The sequence below is a fragment of the Primulina huaijiensis genome, chromosome 14 (assembly GCF_012295235.1).
Source record: "Primulina huaijiensis isolate GDHJ02 chromosome 14, ASM1229523v2, whole genome shotgun sequence".
Classification (NCBI taxonomy): domain Eukaryota; kingdom Viridiplantae; phylum Streptophyta; class Magnoliopsida; order Lamiales; family Gesneriaceae; genus Primulina; species Primulina huaijiensis.
The window spans coordinates 20040954-20059675 of record NC_133319.1 but is presented as its reverse complement, the minus strand read 5'-3'; the positions used below and the strand labels follow the sequence as shown (position 1 = coordinate 20059675).

Here is an 18722-nt window from a genome sequence, read left to right as displayed (position 1 = left end):
CAACCATATAAACATGAAAAAATTATGATTAGCATATTCTCCATATTACTAAGAATTTATTCGTGCATTTAGTTGATGAAGTGATCTCCCCTAATAGTATTCATAATCTAATTCCTTCAATATTTTATTGGTAGAAATTTCTGAGAAATCCATATTTTATTTTGTGAAAGTTCGTTATATGAATCTGAAAACTCATAAATCATATGTCATGCATTCCAAATATCCACCGAGTGCATTTCTTTCCAATGGTTCATAAACCTACTTAGACTTTGAAACATACTTTCGTTATTCTCGGTGTTTCCTCTCTTCTTTGGCAGCATGTTCCTTCCCACGTGATTGATGATTCTTTCATGAGTCTCAGTAAGCTTTGAAGACATCTTGGTCTGACTAGGTGTGCCTAAATCTGTTTGCACAAAAATATTGTATGCGTGTCAGGCACAAAATCGTGCCAGAATCCTACGATCAAGCGTTGTGAATCCCGATTCGATTGTTAGTTCTAACTCTTTCGGCAAGCCGCAAAGCTAAGAATTTAAACAAATAGTCTGATGAAATTTGCAAAAGAAATTCATGAAAAACATCTATATATTATGAATCAAAATAAAGTTTTTACAATTGGAATTGGAAAAACTAGATGAATAGGCTAAAATTTTAAGGAAACAAAAGAAAATCTACTGGAAATATGCGACATGATTAGGCTAAAATTCATGAAATTTGCAAAGAGCTTTTTTGCTATAATTTTGAGTTGATTGTTGATGAAGTAGTCGAGAGGCTTTCTGATGACTTTTGTCCTCTTTTTGTTCAATTCTTATGAACGGATTGGCCACATTCCACCACAATCGATCATGGATTGTGAGTCTGCTTCTCTGGTCATGCACACATCAGTCTTTTAAACCGTTCAACACTCCAGAGTTCATGGACGCTAATCTAATGGACTTTCAATTTTAATTGGGCTCACACTTTGGGCCTAACAAGGTGTGATAATAAGAACACAAAAAATATGTGCTGCCCATATTTTAAAAAATAAAATTCTAAAACCATAAATGTTAAAAACAAAAAAAAAATAATATTTGAATAATAAATCTGAGTAATTAATTATAAAATAATTTCAGTTCTTCAAAAGTTAACAACAAAATCGTTGGAGGAATTCGGGTCTCAGATGGCCAAACCTACTGGCTTGTAAAAATGTGGTTCCAAATTTATCAAGCCGATACACGCAAGAATTTAATTAGAAGATAAACTGAATAATAAAGGGCACTTAAACAATTGCTACATGTCAAGCCACCCTAGACACCTTTTCAACCAATAATTGGACAAAAGAATAAAATTGAAACAATAACATTAAACCACACACAAATCCACATGTATATTTTACAACCTAACAGTAATTATTCAAGCACATTTACATATGCTTAAAAATAAGTAGCAAAGACCACATTTGGAGCCAATTAGTCAAGTGATGAACCGATAAAAAAAACTGGACAATGTCCGTTCAGAACATGCCGTTACGGTACTTCACCATCTACAACTGGAACTTTATGATGGTAGCGGCCTAACATTCTCGACCACAGCCACGATGGCAACCGTGCTCCTGGCCATAGATTTCTCAGGTCAGCTTATGCTACCAAGCGTCTCAAGTGCGTGAAAGAAAGAAGTCACAACTGAACAACCCAAAAAGAACAAACAGCAAGTCCACAACTGCTTTTAACAAGTTGCTACAACACTAATAAGCCAAAAAGATTTTAAACAGTTTCCAGTTCTATAATTTTACCAAACTTCTCCATTGTACTACAATGCTTAGTTACACCGCAGATGAACAATGAAGCCCAGCATTCACTAATTACGGGAAAACACATCTTCAATACACAATGCCAACCAGTTCTATAATTTTACCAAACTTCTCTGTTGTACTTCAAGGCTTAATTACACAGCAGATGAACTGTGAAGTCCAGCATTCGCTAATACACAATGCCAAATACTCGACTAACGACGGTTCAAGATTATCTCTTAGTCTTTTACCAAGGTCCTGTCAGTGTGCGTCTCAAGCATCGTCTTTTACCTCCCCAGGGTGTCGATTCCAACATCTGCCAACAGATGAAACAGAATATTTACAGCAAAGAAGAGAATGTGATCCACACAAAAGCAGAATCCTTGTGCCGGTGACACCGCGGTGACAGTAGTTTGTAAACAACTTTAATTACTTTATCTTATGGGCATACAGCATTGATTAACAACGCAGGAAACAAAAAATCAATAAAGAATCTGAGTACCTGATTTTTCAACATCTCCTCGAATTCTTCCTGCAACATCACGGAGATGTGTTTTTTTTTTTTGTCAAATCAAAATCACGAGAGTCCATAATTATCTCCCTAATGTATGGTTTGAATGTCAAAATAGATGTACCTGTTTTTTCTGCAGCTCTCTGTTCATTTCTCGGAGTTTTGCCACTTCTGATTCCAATTCCAGCGTATAGGCCTGCATTTTCCGAGTCACCACATATATAAATAGAACTATTAATAACGATATGTGTGATAGTAAACAACTATAAAATGTAAAAAAAAGTAACTAATATACTGAATTATAACATATTCTGAAATTTGAAATTCAACCACTTACATATTACTTCAAATGAATAACTCAATTCATTGTTTCGTTACAAACATGTGGTGCTTATGCTTGAAACAGAACTGAGTGTTACAGGTAATTCCCAGCACAAAGATCTTGATAAAAAAATCCTATCCATACAATAAAAAATAAGTTTCAGATAGGAAAACTAAAGCATGTCGATTGAGTAGAAATCAACATCGGGCCGTTCTCATATTATTGATGCACGATATATATGAGTAAGAGGTGGCAAAATCAAGTGATAAATCTGTTCACCCGAAATATATCCTTTACTCAAACGAAAAATAGCCGTATTCTATCTATCTCACGTAGAAACTCTGATTAACATGTAAACCAGGGGCAAATATAGCTGCTTCTATAACCAAAGAATGGTCACCTGCTTTCTAGCTCGTGACCTTGAAGCAGACTCCCTGTTTTTAATCATTCTCATCTGCCTTCTCTCCATTACGTTCTCCAAAGAACTTGATGATTTCTTTTCTCCGTCTTCACCAAAATTATAAAGTGTAGGGGACAGTGTTGGTGGGTCTTTCTTACTCTTTACAGGAGCTTCTGACCTCAGATTATTCCTAGGAGGCGGAGCACTCCTCACAACTGCTGAACCGTAGTGTAGTCTGTCAATAATCCTTGTTGTTCCACCTTGATCTCTATTGCTGTTGACCGGCTTTGTCATTCCTACAGCCAATCCCTTTGCTCCTGGGCTATATAGCTGCGCATAGCTTCCAACTTGTAATAAAGAAGAAAAGGCCATGTTAGTTTGCTTTAGAAATGGTGGTCGTACTTGTGGTTGTGGGAGCTGAGGTGGTTGCGCGGACGGCCTCACAACGCTCATATTGATCCTCAAGTTAGTCGAACTATGAAACATGTTGTTACGTGAAGCAATGTGATTACCCAAGACACCATTGTTCTGAGATGCTTGTTGAAATCCTGAGTTTGAAGCAGCATAGTTACCACTTGAAGGAGGTAAACTACCATATATTTCATTGCCGTTTGATATTCCAGATGGTCGTGTATCTTCTTTTGCCACCGATGTTCTAGCTAAAAATTCTTCCAATGTGATCTTACCTAAAGTAGGCGCCCTCGGCTGTAATTTTGAACCTCCGCTATCACATCCATCTTTCACACCAATAGCTTCATTGAGGACATCCCTCCACGCTTCATCAACGGTTTTTTGGCTGGGTGTCCTTAACAATATTAAAGAAGCCTGACGTTGCAAATTTCCAAACTGCACACTTTCATCTCCTCCACCAGTAGAAGTTGCCAGAGCCTGGCTTTCTTCAGGTGTCCAAATGCTCTTAAAAAGGTCCTCCATGTTAACAGATCCACAATCCTTTCTAGGTTCGCTCAAACTAATCTGAAACTCATCAAAAGTCAAAACAACATATTGAGAACTATCAACCAAACAGATAATTACCGGTAGGCTTCCCTCCTGAATTTGCAGTATCCCAGAAGTACTTGAAGTTCAGGTACGTCCCCATTATTGCAAGACTGCAAAGACGGTCCTCTAGCTGGCAAGTTCATTACATCAGCCTTTCAACAACCTTAGTGAATCATCAATTAATGCAATATCTTTCTACCCTATCGATGCATAAGGTAGTTCTTTCTTTGTGATTCAACGAAATTTTTAAGAAGAACCAGCCGCACAAACGATAAAGAAAACATCTATCTTGTGGCACATTGAACCAAATACTCCTATCAAAAACACTTTTTGCTGTGACAGAAGAGGAACCCCATTCACGAGTACTTAAGAAAACAAGAAAACAGGTATGCAAACCAACGGAAGGAAGAGGAAGAAGGGATTATAAAACCCAAAACAGATTAAATTTCGTCATACAAATAATACAGGTCACGGACAACCAACCACTTAGCTTTAAAGAATTGATACCACCTGATGAGTTCAAAAGAGACAGGCGAGGGCACAAGAGTCAATTTCCCCTTCCCAAAGACCACACGAGCGCATTCATTAGCTTTGATTCCCTAAACCCAAAACCTCAACGTACCCAACTTTCGAGCATCGACGAATAACATTCAGAGAAAAGAAGACCCAGCAAGTTTTCACATCCAAATTACTTCACTCTTCTTCAACGAGTTGTACAAATATAAATAAATTGAATAAAATAACACCAAAAACATTCTAAAAATTGCGGAGATCACTCGAAAAACAGGAAGAATCTAAATTTAATCCAGCAGAAACTGTAATCCTAATATAGAAAGAGGGAAGGTACGCAGAGATCGTGATTCGCACCGATTCGAGCTAGGATCACTGGAGTTGACAAGTATCTCCTGCTCCTTTGAGCATTGATTTTATGCTTCATTTTCCGAATTTTTTTGTCCAAATTTTGCACATACATTTTAGGATCTCACAACATATATTCAATAACCAAAAATCGAATCCACAATTATGTACAAATCCAAAAATTACTCTCTTGATCCATGTAGTGTGAAATAAGATTCAAAATCAACCATCGGAAGTAGCAGGTAAAAATGTGCTGTTTATCAATCAAAGTTTGTCCTGGAGTTTAGTTTGCATGAATCAATACGAGAAGATAATCTGAATCGAAGTAATTAATTGCTTCCAAATTCTTGGTCGTCTCGAAAATAACATTTTCAAAAGATGTACATGTAAGTAACATAAAATGTACATTTACTTTGGCATAAGATAAAAAAAAATTCAGATATTTATAAAAGATAAAAATAACAAATTTATTCATTTTAAGTTATGTTTTTTTGTTTATAGTCTTAATTCCCTCGAGAGTTTGTGCCATGCATGTCAGCATTATGTGGCAGCAATATTTCATGTTATGTTATTATTTTTCGACATCGCATGATCAGTCCAACAAAATAAGTTCAGAAACTAAGAAAATACGAAGTTACTCAACTAAGATTTGATCAATATGTATCATGTAAGTATTATTTGGTGTCAACTGTCATGTAACAATATCTAATATTATTTCAACAATTTTCTACGTTAGTGAACACTCTTGCAAAATAAGTTTAATTTTTTTTTAAAAAAAATACACTAACATATCCAATCTGTGTTGGGTCAATATTATTTGGAATTGTGAACTCTCCGACAAGATAGGTATAAAAACTTAAAAGTTTAAAGTTACTACAATAAGATCTAGCTTTGATTACTGGAGAATCAAAACCCAAAATATGCTAACTTATGTAACTAATTTGATTATTTTACCCTTTTATGAAAAAAATGATACTCTGAAAAATCCATAAATATTAATTAGTAATTATATGAGCACAAAAGCTCTTGTGAGATGGTTTCAAATGTCGTATTTTGTGAGACGGATATCTTATTTGGGTCATCCATGAAAAAGTATTACTTTTTATGTTAAGAGTATTACTTTTTATTGTGAATATCGGTAGGATTGACCCATCTCACAGATAAAGATTCGTGAGACCATCTCACAAGAGACCTACTCTTATATGAGTATAAAAATATTTTTTAAATAGTCTAAGGTTGCGTTGGAGGAGAATGATTTAAAAACATTTACTTTTTTACACATGATTAGTACAAAATAGAATTTATTTCAAATGACATCATAGTCGAGTGAACTTGAAATCCATCATAATTAACATAAAATACAATATAAAAATATGAGGGTGAATTTGAAATTTATGATCTTACTTCTCTAAAAAAAATTTGAAATCCATCAATCCAAACACAATATAAGTATATTAATTAATAATCCAAACACAATATAAGTATATTAATTAATTTAGAAAAATCAAATTGTTTCGTAGTTATATTATATTTTCGTATCATATAATTTTATGTCAAAATTAATGAGTCACCGGTAATGGAATAGTTCTGGCTTTAACATGAAAAAGAACTCACATAATTTTTCAGCCTTAATCTTTTTTAGAACTTAAAAATAAAATGTTTTAATTTAAAGGAAAAAAAAAAGCATAGAACACAATCATCCACGATTAATATGTTATTCGATGGAATATGCTGTTTTGAATGAAAATGAATCATTAAATAATATTCGAAGTTAACTATTAAAATTATCTTATATATATTATGTCGTTAAAAATTAATTTAGTTATATCGGAACTTTGAATAGCAACGACCAGTTAATGTCGTCGTTGTTCTTCGCAAGTCAGTCGATTATATATGTATGTATGTATAATTATTTTTAAAATTTGATAGAAAAAAAACTCATTAAGAGACCAAAAAATTATTTCAATAAACTTATAGCTAGGTTGGTGTGCTTATTTACAAATAGTGTTGTATTGATCATTAAAGTGCATAAGTAATTCTGGAATTTGACAAGAAAGGAAAGTTTCAATGGCGCTAGAACTCGAATGAATTGTCATTCATGAGGTTTGGGGAAGTTAATTAATTATATATATATGATCCCCACACCCTATTCGGAAGTGTAATATTTAGGGTTAGGTATAAAATGAGGAACATATAATCTTCTTAGGCTATAAATATTAAGAGCATGCTGCATAAATTTTAGGTTGCGGCGGATATGATCGATTGCAAATTCTGGCGAAGACAAAAAGATATTAATTTTTACTTATGGGTTTCTGAAAAACTATGACACTTGAGTTTTTTTTCCACATGTAAGATCGAATTGTTTGATGAAGAAATTTGAAATATATTAAAATAATAATTTTATAAATTTATTATGAATTTTTTTGAATATATAAATTGAATACCTAATCAAATAAGTTTGTTCTTTTATTTCTATTTATTCAAAAAGTATGCGAGCATCAAGTCATAAATACAATTAGATTGTATTTGAATTGATGTATTTGATCGATGCTAGATATTTTAAATCTATAATCAGTGTTTTCATAATTGGATTGGATCGACCAGTTGGATAAAAATCGGTCATGGATCAGATCTGGACAACTTCCAAAAACTGTTTACTGTCTAAGATCACACGAATATTGAATTTTATGTTCCTATTGAGATAGTCGAATTCAAAAAGTTGAATTTGATAATTAAGTTTGATGGAGATCAAACATATTTTTATAAAGAAGTTTATAAGTTGATTCCTTATTTGAAAGCTGTGTAAGTTAGTTTGACTGTTAATTTAGTGAGCATAGTACAACTGTCTAATTTAGTTAAGGAGTTCCAAAATAGAAAACTGACAAAAATGAATCAGTGAAAAATTCTGACATTCGAAATTTTCGTTTTTCACCATAATATCGAATATCGTACCGTCATCGAATGTCTGATCATAAATTGGAGTTATGATGCATACAAAATCCTAAAATGTTAATAAATAAACATGGAATAATAATATAATGAAATGTTGATTAATAGATTTCATCATGTCAAGATACCCAAAGAATATATTTTTTTGAAGAAAAAACACTCAAAGAATATTATAGAAATATCTAGAATTAATTAATTAAATAATAAATATTTAATTATATCATCTATTATACAAAAATTGAAAATATTACAAATTAGAATTTTGACAAGGGTAAAAATATACTTGAGAATTTTGTAGGATTAAGATTCAACCATTGAGAAAATTAAAAAAATGTGATCAAGAGTTGATAACACACAACACAATCAAGATTATATTCTCTTTTATATATCTCTCTCACACCAAGAAAACATCGACCACCACTTGTGAAAGTTACTCTCGGCAGACCACCACTTCCACCGTTGTGTGTTGCCACTGCCTCTTTGCACTGCTTTTGGATTCTTCCGCCTTCTGGCGATAAATTATCAACGCACAATCATTGTGCAATCTAAATGAAGAATTCAATATTTAATCGTGGACCTGATTAGACGATTTAAAACAGTTTATATCCAGATGATTGTTCGTATGGAAATATAAGAATAGTTATTATCGTCTAAACACTCAATAGTTGGAGACGAGCGTAAATCACTAAAGGTAAATAATCTAAACGTACTTATGAATGGAATTAGAATGATATGACACCCAAGAATGTTTTGATTGTCAAAACTTAAAATTTTAAAATTTCAGTGCGTCTTGAGTGCGAGAAAACTTTACACCAACAAAAGTGAGTGAAGATAAAATCGGTTAATGATTTCCTCGTATTTAAGTTTTCAGCATAGTCTGAATCCACGAATACTTTGAATGTTTGAATTATATCCTCTTTTTCAAACCATAATCCCAAACCAGACGATCTCTTCAAGTATTTTAAGATCCATTTAAGTGCTTCCCAATGTAATTTTTTTTCCTGGATTTTCCATAAAGCTTGATGCTGCACATATAACATAAGCTAGACTTGGGCAGCTGCACATCGTGCCATACATCACATTGCCTACACAACTAGAGTATGTGATATGTTTCATAACTTCCATCTCATCACTTGGAGGTGATTGATCACATGAAAGTTTGAAGTGTTGTCCAAGTGGTGTTGACACTTCCTTGGACTTATGCATGTTAAATCTTTGCATCACTTTCTTGATGTAAGAACCTCGACTTAATAAAAACCTATTTGATCTCATGTCCCTCTTAATCTCCATACCGATATCCTATTTGCTACAAGCTTAGCCTTAAACCTCGTTGGTACATCAGTAAAAAAATTCTTCTTTTACCTTAAAGATCCATTTGGGTCCCACTATTCTTTGTCCTTTTGCCTTATTTACTAGCTAACCAGGTATTGTTCTTATTTAGTGAACTAATATCTTCATTCATTGCCTCAATCCATTTGTATTTGTCCTTGCTCTTTATGGATTCCTTATATGAAGTTGGTTATAGAACTCCACTTGTCTTACTATTTTGAGTGCATAGAAGGCTAAATTAGCTTGTGAAAATCTGTATGGTGGTCTTATTTCTCTTTTTGCTCTATCTCTAGCAAGCATGTAACCACTGATTTCTCTTTCTGGTTGTATTTCTTGGTCTATGTCACTTTGATCATTATCATCTTCATGACATTCACCAACTCCTAGTATCATGTTGGGTTAGGCATGCATGAGTAAGAGTAGTACTGAGATAAGTGACCTCTTTGAAAGTTCTCATGCATCAAGCTGCTGACGTTGCGTCACTTGATCTAGTTGGCTAAGTGGGCCATAAAAGAATGACATCAGATCTTAATGGGTAGTATTGTCTCTGCTGGGAACAGGACCGACGGTAGAAAAAGGATAAGACTGATCTATAAGGGATATAAAACAGCACCAGTAGATAGACACGTACCTCCCCGGATTCATGGGCCTAATAGCCCGACCCATTAGCAACCAAGTAGATGCACGCTACGCTGCAACAAATATAAGGAAATAAAATTGTGCCTTAGCTAACAGCTATAACTTTTGACCTAGTGGTAAACACTTGATTCTAACATATCATATTATCTCTTGAATGCTCCACCACAACTTGTATATTTGATTCATTGATCTCTCATAACAAGGAGTTGTTTCTATAGGTGTATCCCATTTTTTATTCATCAAATTTTATGTCTCTTGAGTTAAAGCACTGAGGTCCTGTGGGCTCAAGATTTCAAACTTTGTAGCCTTTCACGCCCTCTGGATATCCGATATAAATACATATAAGAGCTCTCGGATCCAATTTATCTTGTTTTACGTAAGCATAGGCCAAGAATCCAAATACTCTCAAGTGTGAGTAGTCTGTAGGAGTTTCTTTTCAAAGTTCCATAAGATTCTTGAAATTTAATGCACTTGATGGGAACCTGTTCATTAGGTAGCAGGATTTGGTGACTGCCTCATCCCAAAAATACTTTGGTAAACTAGTTTGTGATGTGAGAAAGCTTGTAAGGGAGTGGACTCCAGAGAGAGCCTGTTTACGGAAAAATGTTCTAGAAGAAGCCCAATATTAGAATAGCACATGGTCGTTACAGTTTCAACCTACATTTTCATTAAATACGTTAGATTGTTTTGTTTTATTATAAATATTTACCAATAATATAATTATATAATCATTTAGTGTATATGGTGAAGCTTTTGCCGTTTTACCAAAATATATAGTTACTCGTAATAATGAAACTCAAAAAATTCTTGTCCAAATAATTTTACTCATTGCAATCTATATTAATCAGACATGTGACCTTAATTTTGATTAAATGTGAGACCGAATGTTTGTAGTTTTACCAAAAAAATTATAATTAATGGTAACAGTGTAATGTTACCGAAAATGCTAATAATATAATTACAGAAGCAAGCTCGTACAAGCGATGCAGTAAACGGAAAAAATATACTGTTGAAAATATGAGTATCTTGTATGTAAGAATAAAACCAAACCGAGGCCTGTAGCAAGTACAGTTTCTTTAAACAGATTTTTCCCCTCCGATATGTGCTTCTAGGATTTAACCAGAAGACTGTTTTCCAAGATACAACGGGCAAACCCGCAGTAACGTTGCTCAAATCACCACACTGACGAACGAAAGAGTACCTGAACTTTATCAGCGGAACACGCAGAAGAACAAGAAGTATGCGCTGGAGCAAGCAGGAGGAAGAAATATGTTTAAATATACTTATAAATTTTAATATGCAAATCAATCATGTAGGAGTTTAGTTTCAAATTACTATTGTTTACATTATTAAAAAAATAGCTTTTGTCACATGTGAGTTATGAATGAACTTGTCAATTTTATTTTTTTTAAAAAAAAAATCACTGAGTAATTTAACATTTATTGGCCATTAAATTTATTGATGACTAGGCCTATGTGATTTAATGTCTCATCAATGTGCTCAAAGTAGTTTGTTATGCCTTGCTAAGTTGTATTTTTTTAATAACACACTTGTTTTAAATACTTAAATGTTAATGAATTTATGGTGCTTGATGGATCTTACATTAAAATCATATGTTGATTAATACTTCTCAACGAGTATAAATGATTCGATAGTACGATCATCAATATTTTTAAATGAAATTGTTGACTGAATTTACTTCTAGTATTTGATTTCCAAAAAATGTTTATTTCCGGTTATAAATTATATTGAGCATGCTTATGTTGTTTATACCTTGTGGTCATATCGCGATAGTGAAAATCCAGTCGAGATATCGGTGATTTATAGTTCGTCTGTCATCAAAATCTCAAATTTAAAATGACCCAAAATTATGACAGAAACCCATCCCAACTAAAAAACAAAGAAATCTTCAGCTCATTTATTGTTTAAATTAAATAACTTAGGAAAAGAGTCGACAATTAATACTTATGTTGCGATTCTTACGAAATCTCAATTTTTTTTCATAGCAGACTCGAGGCCCTACAATCCACACATTAAAATTTTTACAGCTTTTCTTTTAAAATTTCTAAAAAATAGTTATTATAGATTCGTTATCGTAATAAATATGGCAAGATAATATTTGATTTATAATTTTCTATTTTTTCTATATATTGACTCATTCTTTCTTTTTTTTTTTCTCATTCTCTGTATTCATCTATATTCTCTTATGGTTTATAACATGTTATCAACACGATGCTCTAACTAATTGAGAATAAAAATAAATATCATTTTCTTGATGCTCTTGAAAAATTACTATATATTAATTGTTAATTTTTTTTTTATAAATAGTGACTTGATGTTCAATGATGAATTATGTAGGTCACTAAATAAAATTATGAATGTGCACAATGATACTGCAATGTCATCAACGGGAAAAATAAATAAATATGAAACTCAATGAAGTGATATAATAGTCTATATTGGGAAACGCATTCCAAAAAAAGTATCTAACGTTGGATTTTTTTTCTTTCGTTCAGATTTTTCTCACAGAATTTTAATGTCAATATTTTAACAAGGTAACATTTGAGTCAAGATGAATTCACCAAACATCCATCTTGTATGGAGATTTGGACGAATCGATTGTTGTGCAAATAATCATTTAAATGGGATGTTATAAAATAATTTCTTGTCATAGATGATTATAGATTTGTGATCATGATAAATACGTCAATATTATATCTGTAAAAATTTGTACTCTCCCTACCCTATAAATAAAGTGATCGAGTTCAAAAAAATCACATATGAATATTTGTTGAAATTTAATATTTTAATATTGAATATTTGAATATTGAATGTTGAAAATTAGGTAAAATTAGGTGTTGAATATTGAAATTTGTGTGTGATGATGAAAGTAATGATGTAATTTATTTTTGGATTATTTGTAAAGATTTTCTATAAATAGATCTCTCATTTGTGAAGAAAATCACAATTGAGTTGAGAGAAAAATATTATAAAGTGTGTAGTGTGATAATTTTGAGAGTTTGAGATTTTTATTTTTTACCGCAAANATATGATATACATAATTATTTAAAACATTACTAATATTATATACACCATATTATTACCATAAAATTATACAAATACATACATTTATTTTCTTGTACACCAACGGTCATAAACGGTAACAAAACGGTTAGTTTTTGTCCTATAAATATGATCTCACAAACATATTCAATCACTCCAACTTTTTCTTCTTCTCTAAAATTATTCTTCATCACATTTTTAAAAAAAAAAGAAGATGGCTTTCACAAAGTTATTTTTAATTATTTTGGTTATAATACTCACGAATCTTGTACTTATCGGAGAATATCCTCCTCTTGTGTTTTCTTTATTTTTACAAATGCTTGTATTTGTTGTTTATCCATTACTTTGTATTGCAATATTCATTAACTAATAAAATGCATCGTAATTTTTTTAGTACCACCATGTCAAACTTGGCAAAGCTCGAATTCATTGCTCTTGATATTACGGGAAAAAATTATATGCCATGGACTCTCGATGTGGAAATGCATCTTGAGTCATTAGGTCTAAATGAGACCATAAAAGAAAATGGCATATGCACATCACAAGAAAAGACAAGAGCCATGATCTTTTTGCGTCGACATCTCGACGAGGGATTAAAATGTGAATATCTGATTGAAAAAGATCACATGGCTTTGTGGAAGGGATTAAAAGAAAGATTCGAACATATAAGGGAAGTTATACTTCCGATCGCCAAGGATGAATGGAATACGTTGAGATTCCAAGATTTTAAGAAAGTCAGTTATTACAACTCGGCGATGTATTGAATAATCTCGCAACTGAAATTTTGTGGGCATGAGATTATTGAATTGGAAATGATTAAAAAAACATTTTCCACTTTTCATGCATCGAATATAACTCTACAACAACAATATAGAGGGCGTGGATTTTCGAGATATTCTGAACTAATCGCATGTCTCCTTGTAGCGGAAAAGAATAATGAGCTTTTAATGAGAAATCATGCAACAACAATATAGAGTGCGTGGATTTTCGAGATGTTCTGAACTAATCGCATGTCTCCTTGTGGCGGAAAAGAATAATGAGCTTTTAATGAGAAATCATGAGGCACGACCCACTGGTTCAACGGCATTTCGTGAAGTAAATGTCGTAAGAAAAAATGAATTTAAACCTGGAAACCAAAATCAAAGTTATAGACAAGATTTTGGTCGAGGACAAAATCGAGGTCGTGGTCATGGACGTGGACGTGGACGTGGTCGTGGACGCGGCCGTGATTTGAAAATAATCGAGATAGTTATTTCTATAACTCATCTCAAAAGAGCGTCCCAAACCATCCACCGAAAAGGCATCAAGAAAATATGAGTGTTAATGAGAATCACTCAAAAAGATTTGAAAGTTTTTGTTTCAGATGTGGTACTCCAGGACATTGGTCTCGTATTTGTCGAGCCCTTGAGCACCTTTGTGAACTTTATAAAGAATCAATAAAGGAGAAAGAAAAGGAGATCAACTTTGCTGAACACAGTGAACCTTTGAGTGGTTCAACTCATTTTGATGCTGTGGAGATTTTCTGATTGATTTCTCAGATAATGATCAATTTGCTGGTGGAATAAATATGTAAAATATTTTATTTTTTCATGTTTTATAGTGTGTTATATTATTTTATTGTCAGTAATTTTATTTCATTGCATATTTTTTTGAAGTTCAAATATGTAAAATGCTATGAACCAAGCTGAAGCTTGCATACCTGATAGTGCTACAACGCACACTATCCTCCGAGATAAAAGATATTTCTTAGAACTAAAACCAACAAAAACAATGGTGAATACAATATCAGGTCCTGTAGACTTGATTAAAGGATGTGGTAAAGCACAATTTTTGTTACCTAATGGTACAAAGTTTTTGATCAATGATGCTTTGTATTCACCACAATCGAAAAGAAATTTGTTGAGTTTTAATGATATATATTCCCATAGTTATGATACTCAAACAATGAATGAAGGGAATGAGAAATATATGTGTCTTATCACATATAAATCGGGAAAGAAATATGTGATTGAAAAACTACCAATACTCCCTACTGGATTGCATTATACACATATAAGTCTCATTGAATCAAACATGGTAGTTGATAATTCTTCAATATTAACCAATTGGCATGATCGATTAGGACATGCTGATTCAACAATGATGTGAAGAATTATAGAAAATACACACGGTCATCCGCTGAAAGACCAGAAGATCTTTCAGAATAATAAGTTTCAATGTAAAGCATGTTCTCTTGGAAAACTTATTATAAGACCATCACCAGCCAAAATCCAAACTGAATCACCAATATTTCTTGAACGTATTCAGGGTGATATTTGTGGACCAATCCATCCACCATGTGGACCATTCAGATACTTTATGGTATTGATTGATGCCTCCAGCAGATGGTCACATGTATGTTTATTGTCAACTCGAAATGTTGTATTTGCAAGATTACTTGCTCAAATAATAAAATTGAGGAATCAATTTCTCGATTATACAATCAAGAAAATTAGACTTGATAATGCTGGTGAATTTACTTCCCAGACTTTCAATGATTATTGTATGTCTATGGGAATCATTGTTGAGCATCCTGTTGCTCATGTACATACTCAAAATGGATTGGCTGAATCATTGATTAAACGTCTGCAAATGATTGCTAGACCAATGATTATGAAAACAAAGCTCCCTATTTCTATATGGGGACATGCAATTTTACATGCTGCTTCATTAATTCGCATCAGACCAAGTGCATATCATAAATACTCCCCATTGCAGCTTGCATTTGGTAAAGAACCAGACATTTCTCATCTGAGAATTTTTGGATGTATGGTGTATGTGCCTATTGCACCACCTCAACGAAAGAAAATGGGACCTCAAAGAAAGATTGGAATTTATATTGGTTATGATAGTCCATCGATCATTCGATATCTTGAACCACAGACAGGCGACGTGTTCACAGCACGTTTTGCTGATTGTCATTTTAATGAGGAAATCTTCCCAATGTTAGGGGGAGAACAGAAACATACCGAAAAAGAAATTACATGGTATGTATCATCATTGTTACATCTGGATCCAAGAACAAAACAATGTGAAAAAGATGTACAGCAAATTGTGCACTTGCAAAGAATAGCAAATCAAATACCAGATGCATTTGCAGACACAAAAGGGGTAACTAAATCATATATACATGCTGCAAATGCCCCTGCTCGAATTGAAATTCCGAAGAAACAAATTGAAGATAGTCATGATGTCATTAAACGCCTGAAGCGTGGAAGGCCAGTTGGTTCCAAGGATAAAAATCCTCGAAAAAGAAAATTCATAGAGAAACACAATGATCACAAAATAGAGAATGATGTTCCTGAAGAAACACATAATGATCACAAAATAGAGAATGATGTTCCTGAAGAAACACATGATGATGAAAATGTTTTGTCAGAACCACAAACTGACGAGAATCATGAAATCTCTATCAATTATATTAATACTGGAAAAATATGGAACCGAAAAGATATAGAAGAAATTGATGATATATTTTCTTATAATGTGGCAATCGACATCATAAATGATAATGAAGATCATGAACCAAAATCTTTTGGTGAATGTAAAAATCGGCAGGATTGGATAAAATGGAAAGATGCCATCCAGGTTGAATTGGATTCGCTAAATAAACGTAATGTTTTTGGACCTATAGTCCTTACACCTGAAGGTGTAAAACCTGTTGGATACAAATGGGTTTTTATTCGAAAGCGAAATGAGAAAAATGAAATAGTAAGATATAAAGCTCGACTTGTTGCACAAGGTTTTTCTCAAAGGCCTGGAATTGATTATGAAGAAACGTATTCTCCTGTGATGGATGCAATTACGTTTCGGTATTTGATTAGCTTGGCAGTATCTGAAAATTTAGAAATGCGTCTTATGGATGTTGTTACAGCCTACTTATATGGATCACTTGATAGTAATATATATATGAAAATCCCTGAAGGATTTAAGATGCCTGAAGCACAAAGTTCAAAACCCAGAGAATGTTATTCTGTGAAATTACTAAGATCATTATATGGGTTGAAGCAATCCGGCAGAATGTGGTATAATAGGCTAAGTGATCACTTGATGAAAAAGGGATATGTAAATAATTCAATATGCCCTTGTGTTTTCATTAAGAAAACAACATCCGGATGCGTAATTATTGCTGTATATGTTGATGATTTAAACATCATTGGAACAAATAAGGAAATTCAAGAAGTTGTGTCATACTTGAAAGAAGAATTTGAAATGAAGGATCTTGGAAAAACCAAGTATTGTCTGGGTTTACAAATTGAACAAAAAGAATGTGGAATATTTGTTCACCAGACAAATTATACAGAAAAGATCCTTAAACGTTTTAATATGGACAAATCAAATCCTTTAAGTACTCCAATGGTTGTTAGATCATTAAACATAGAAAAGGATCCATTCCGTCCATGTGAAGATGATGAAGATATTCTTGGTCCAGAAGTACCATATCTAAGTGCTATCGGTGCCCTTATGTATCTTACAAATTGTACAAGGCCTGATATATCTTTTGCCGTAAATTTATTGGCAAGATTTAGCACATATCCAACAAAGAGACACTGGAACGGAATTAAACATATATTCCGTTATCTACGAGGAACGACAGACTTGGGAATTTTGTATTCAAAAGATGCTAATCCAAGTATAATTGGTTATGCCGATGCTGGATACTTATCTGATCCACATAAGGCACGTTCTCAAACTGGATATGTATTTACTCGTGGAGGCACTGCAATTTCTTGGCGTTCACAGAAACAAACGCTTGTAACAACTTCATCAAATCATGCCGAGATTATCGCACTACATGAAGCAAGCCGTGAATGTGTGTGGTTAAAATCAATGATCCAACATATCCAAATCTCATGCGAATTATCATTCGACGAGAAGCCTATGATACTATATGAAGATAATGCTGCATGTGTTGCTCAAATGAAAGAAGGATACATAAAAAGCGACAGAACTAAACATATTCATCCTAAGTTCTTCGCATTCACCAAGGAGCTTGAGAAGAATAAATGTATTGATGTTCGTCACATTCAATCAAGTGAAAACTCATCAGATCTCTTCACAAAAGCACTTCCTACGACAATAATCAGAAAGCATATATATAATATTGGGATGCGCAATCTACGAAATCTGTGAAGAATTGTTCGTGTCAACATGAGGGGGAGTTTACGTGACTGCACTCTTTTTCCCTTACTATGGTTTTTATCCCAAATGGGTTTTTCCTAGTAAGGTTTTTAAAAAGGCAGTATAAAAACACGTAATGAAAATAATCATTATGATCATCATCACAAAGAGGAGTGTTGAAATTTAATATTTTAATATTGAATATTGAATGTTGAATATTTGAATGTTGAAAATTAGGTAAAATTAGGTGTTGAATATTGAAATTTGTGTGTGATGATGAATGTAATGATGTAATTTATTTTTGGATTATTTGTAAAGATTTTCTATAAATAGATCTTTCATTTGTGAAGAAAATCACAATTGAGTTGAGAGAAAAATATTATAAAGTGTGTAGTGTGATAATTTTGAGAGTTTGAGATTTTTACTTTTTACCGTAAATTTTTACTTTTTCACAACAATATTTACTTATTCTATCTTTTGTCATTATTTCTATTCACAAATATTTCCACTTATGATTTATATCATTCTTTTTCCTTTTTTTTCTTTTTTCTATGAATGCCACAATCCGATTAATATATATAAATCAATCGGCGTGTTCAAGTCAAGAATTTTCGAGAATTTGAGCTTTGGTTTACATATTCCACACGATGATGCAAGCCTCGGATATTTAACAATTCATTGTCCAATAGTACACAGCCTGTTCGATTTTTTATGCACATTATATATA

At 32.9% G+C, this 18722-nt stretch overlaps 1 protein-coding gene across 4 annotated transcripts; it reads right to left on the bottom strand.

Moving 5' to 3' along the window:
* Positions 1-1737: 1737 nt before the first annotated feature.
* Positions 1738-4710, bottom strand: LOC140957692 (bZIP transcription factor TRAB1-like). Of its 4 annotated transcripts, none has more exons than XM_073415037.1 (5): positions 4034-4710; positions 2999-3345; positions 2401-2472; positions 2268-2297; positions 1738-2081 (listed from the first exon to the last, which is right to left on the bottom strand). In XM_073415037.1, the coding sequence occupies exons 1-5, from the start codon at positions 4095-4097 to the stop codon at positions 2013-2015; spliced, it is 582 nt and encodes a 193-aa protein (XP_073271138.1). In that variant the 5' UTR covers positions 4098-4710; the 3' UTR covers positions 1738-2012. The 4 variants fall into 4 exon arrangements, with proteins under 4 accessions (XP_073271138.1, XP_073271137.1, XP_073271136.1 ...); XM_073415036.1 differs by having other exon boundaries at positions 3511-4705; XM_073415035.1 differs by having other exon boundaries at positions 2999-3973; positions 4034-4703.
* Positions 4711-18722: the final 14012 nt, after the last annotated feature.

Excerpts from the sequence above, each read along its gene's own strand:
- LOC140957692 (XM_073415035.1), bottom strand. The coding sequence starts at position 3,931 with ATGGAGGACCTTTTTAAGAGCATTTGGACACCTGAAGAAAGCCAGGCT. Across the intron at positions 2,298-2,400 it reads GAGAGCTGCAGAAAAAACAG|GAAGAATTCGAGGAGATGTT; the intron begins GTACATCTATTT and ends GTGATGTTGCAG. Across the intron at positions 2,082-2,267 it reads AGGAGATGTTGAAAAATCAG|ATGTTGGAATCGACACCCTG; the intron begins GTACTCAGATTC and ends ATCTGTTGGCAG.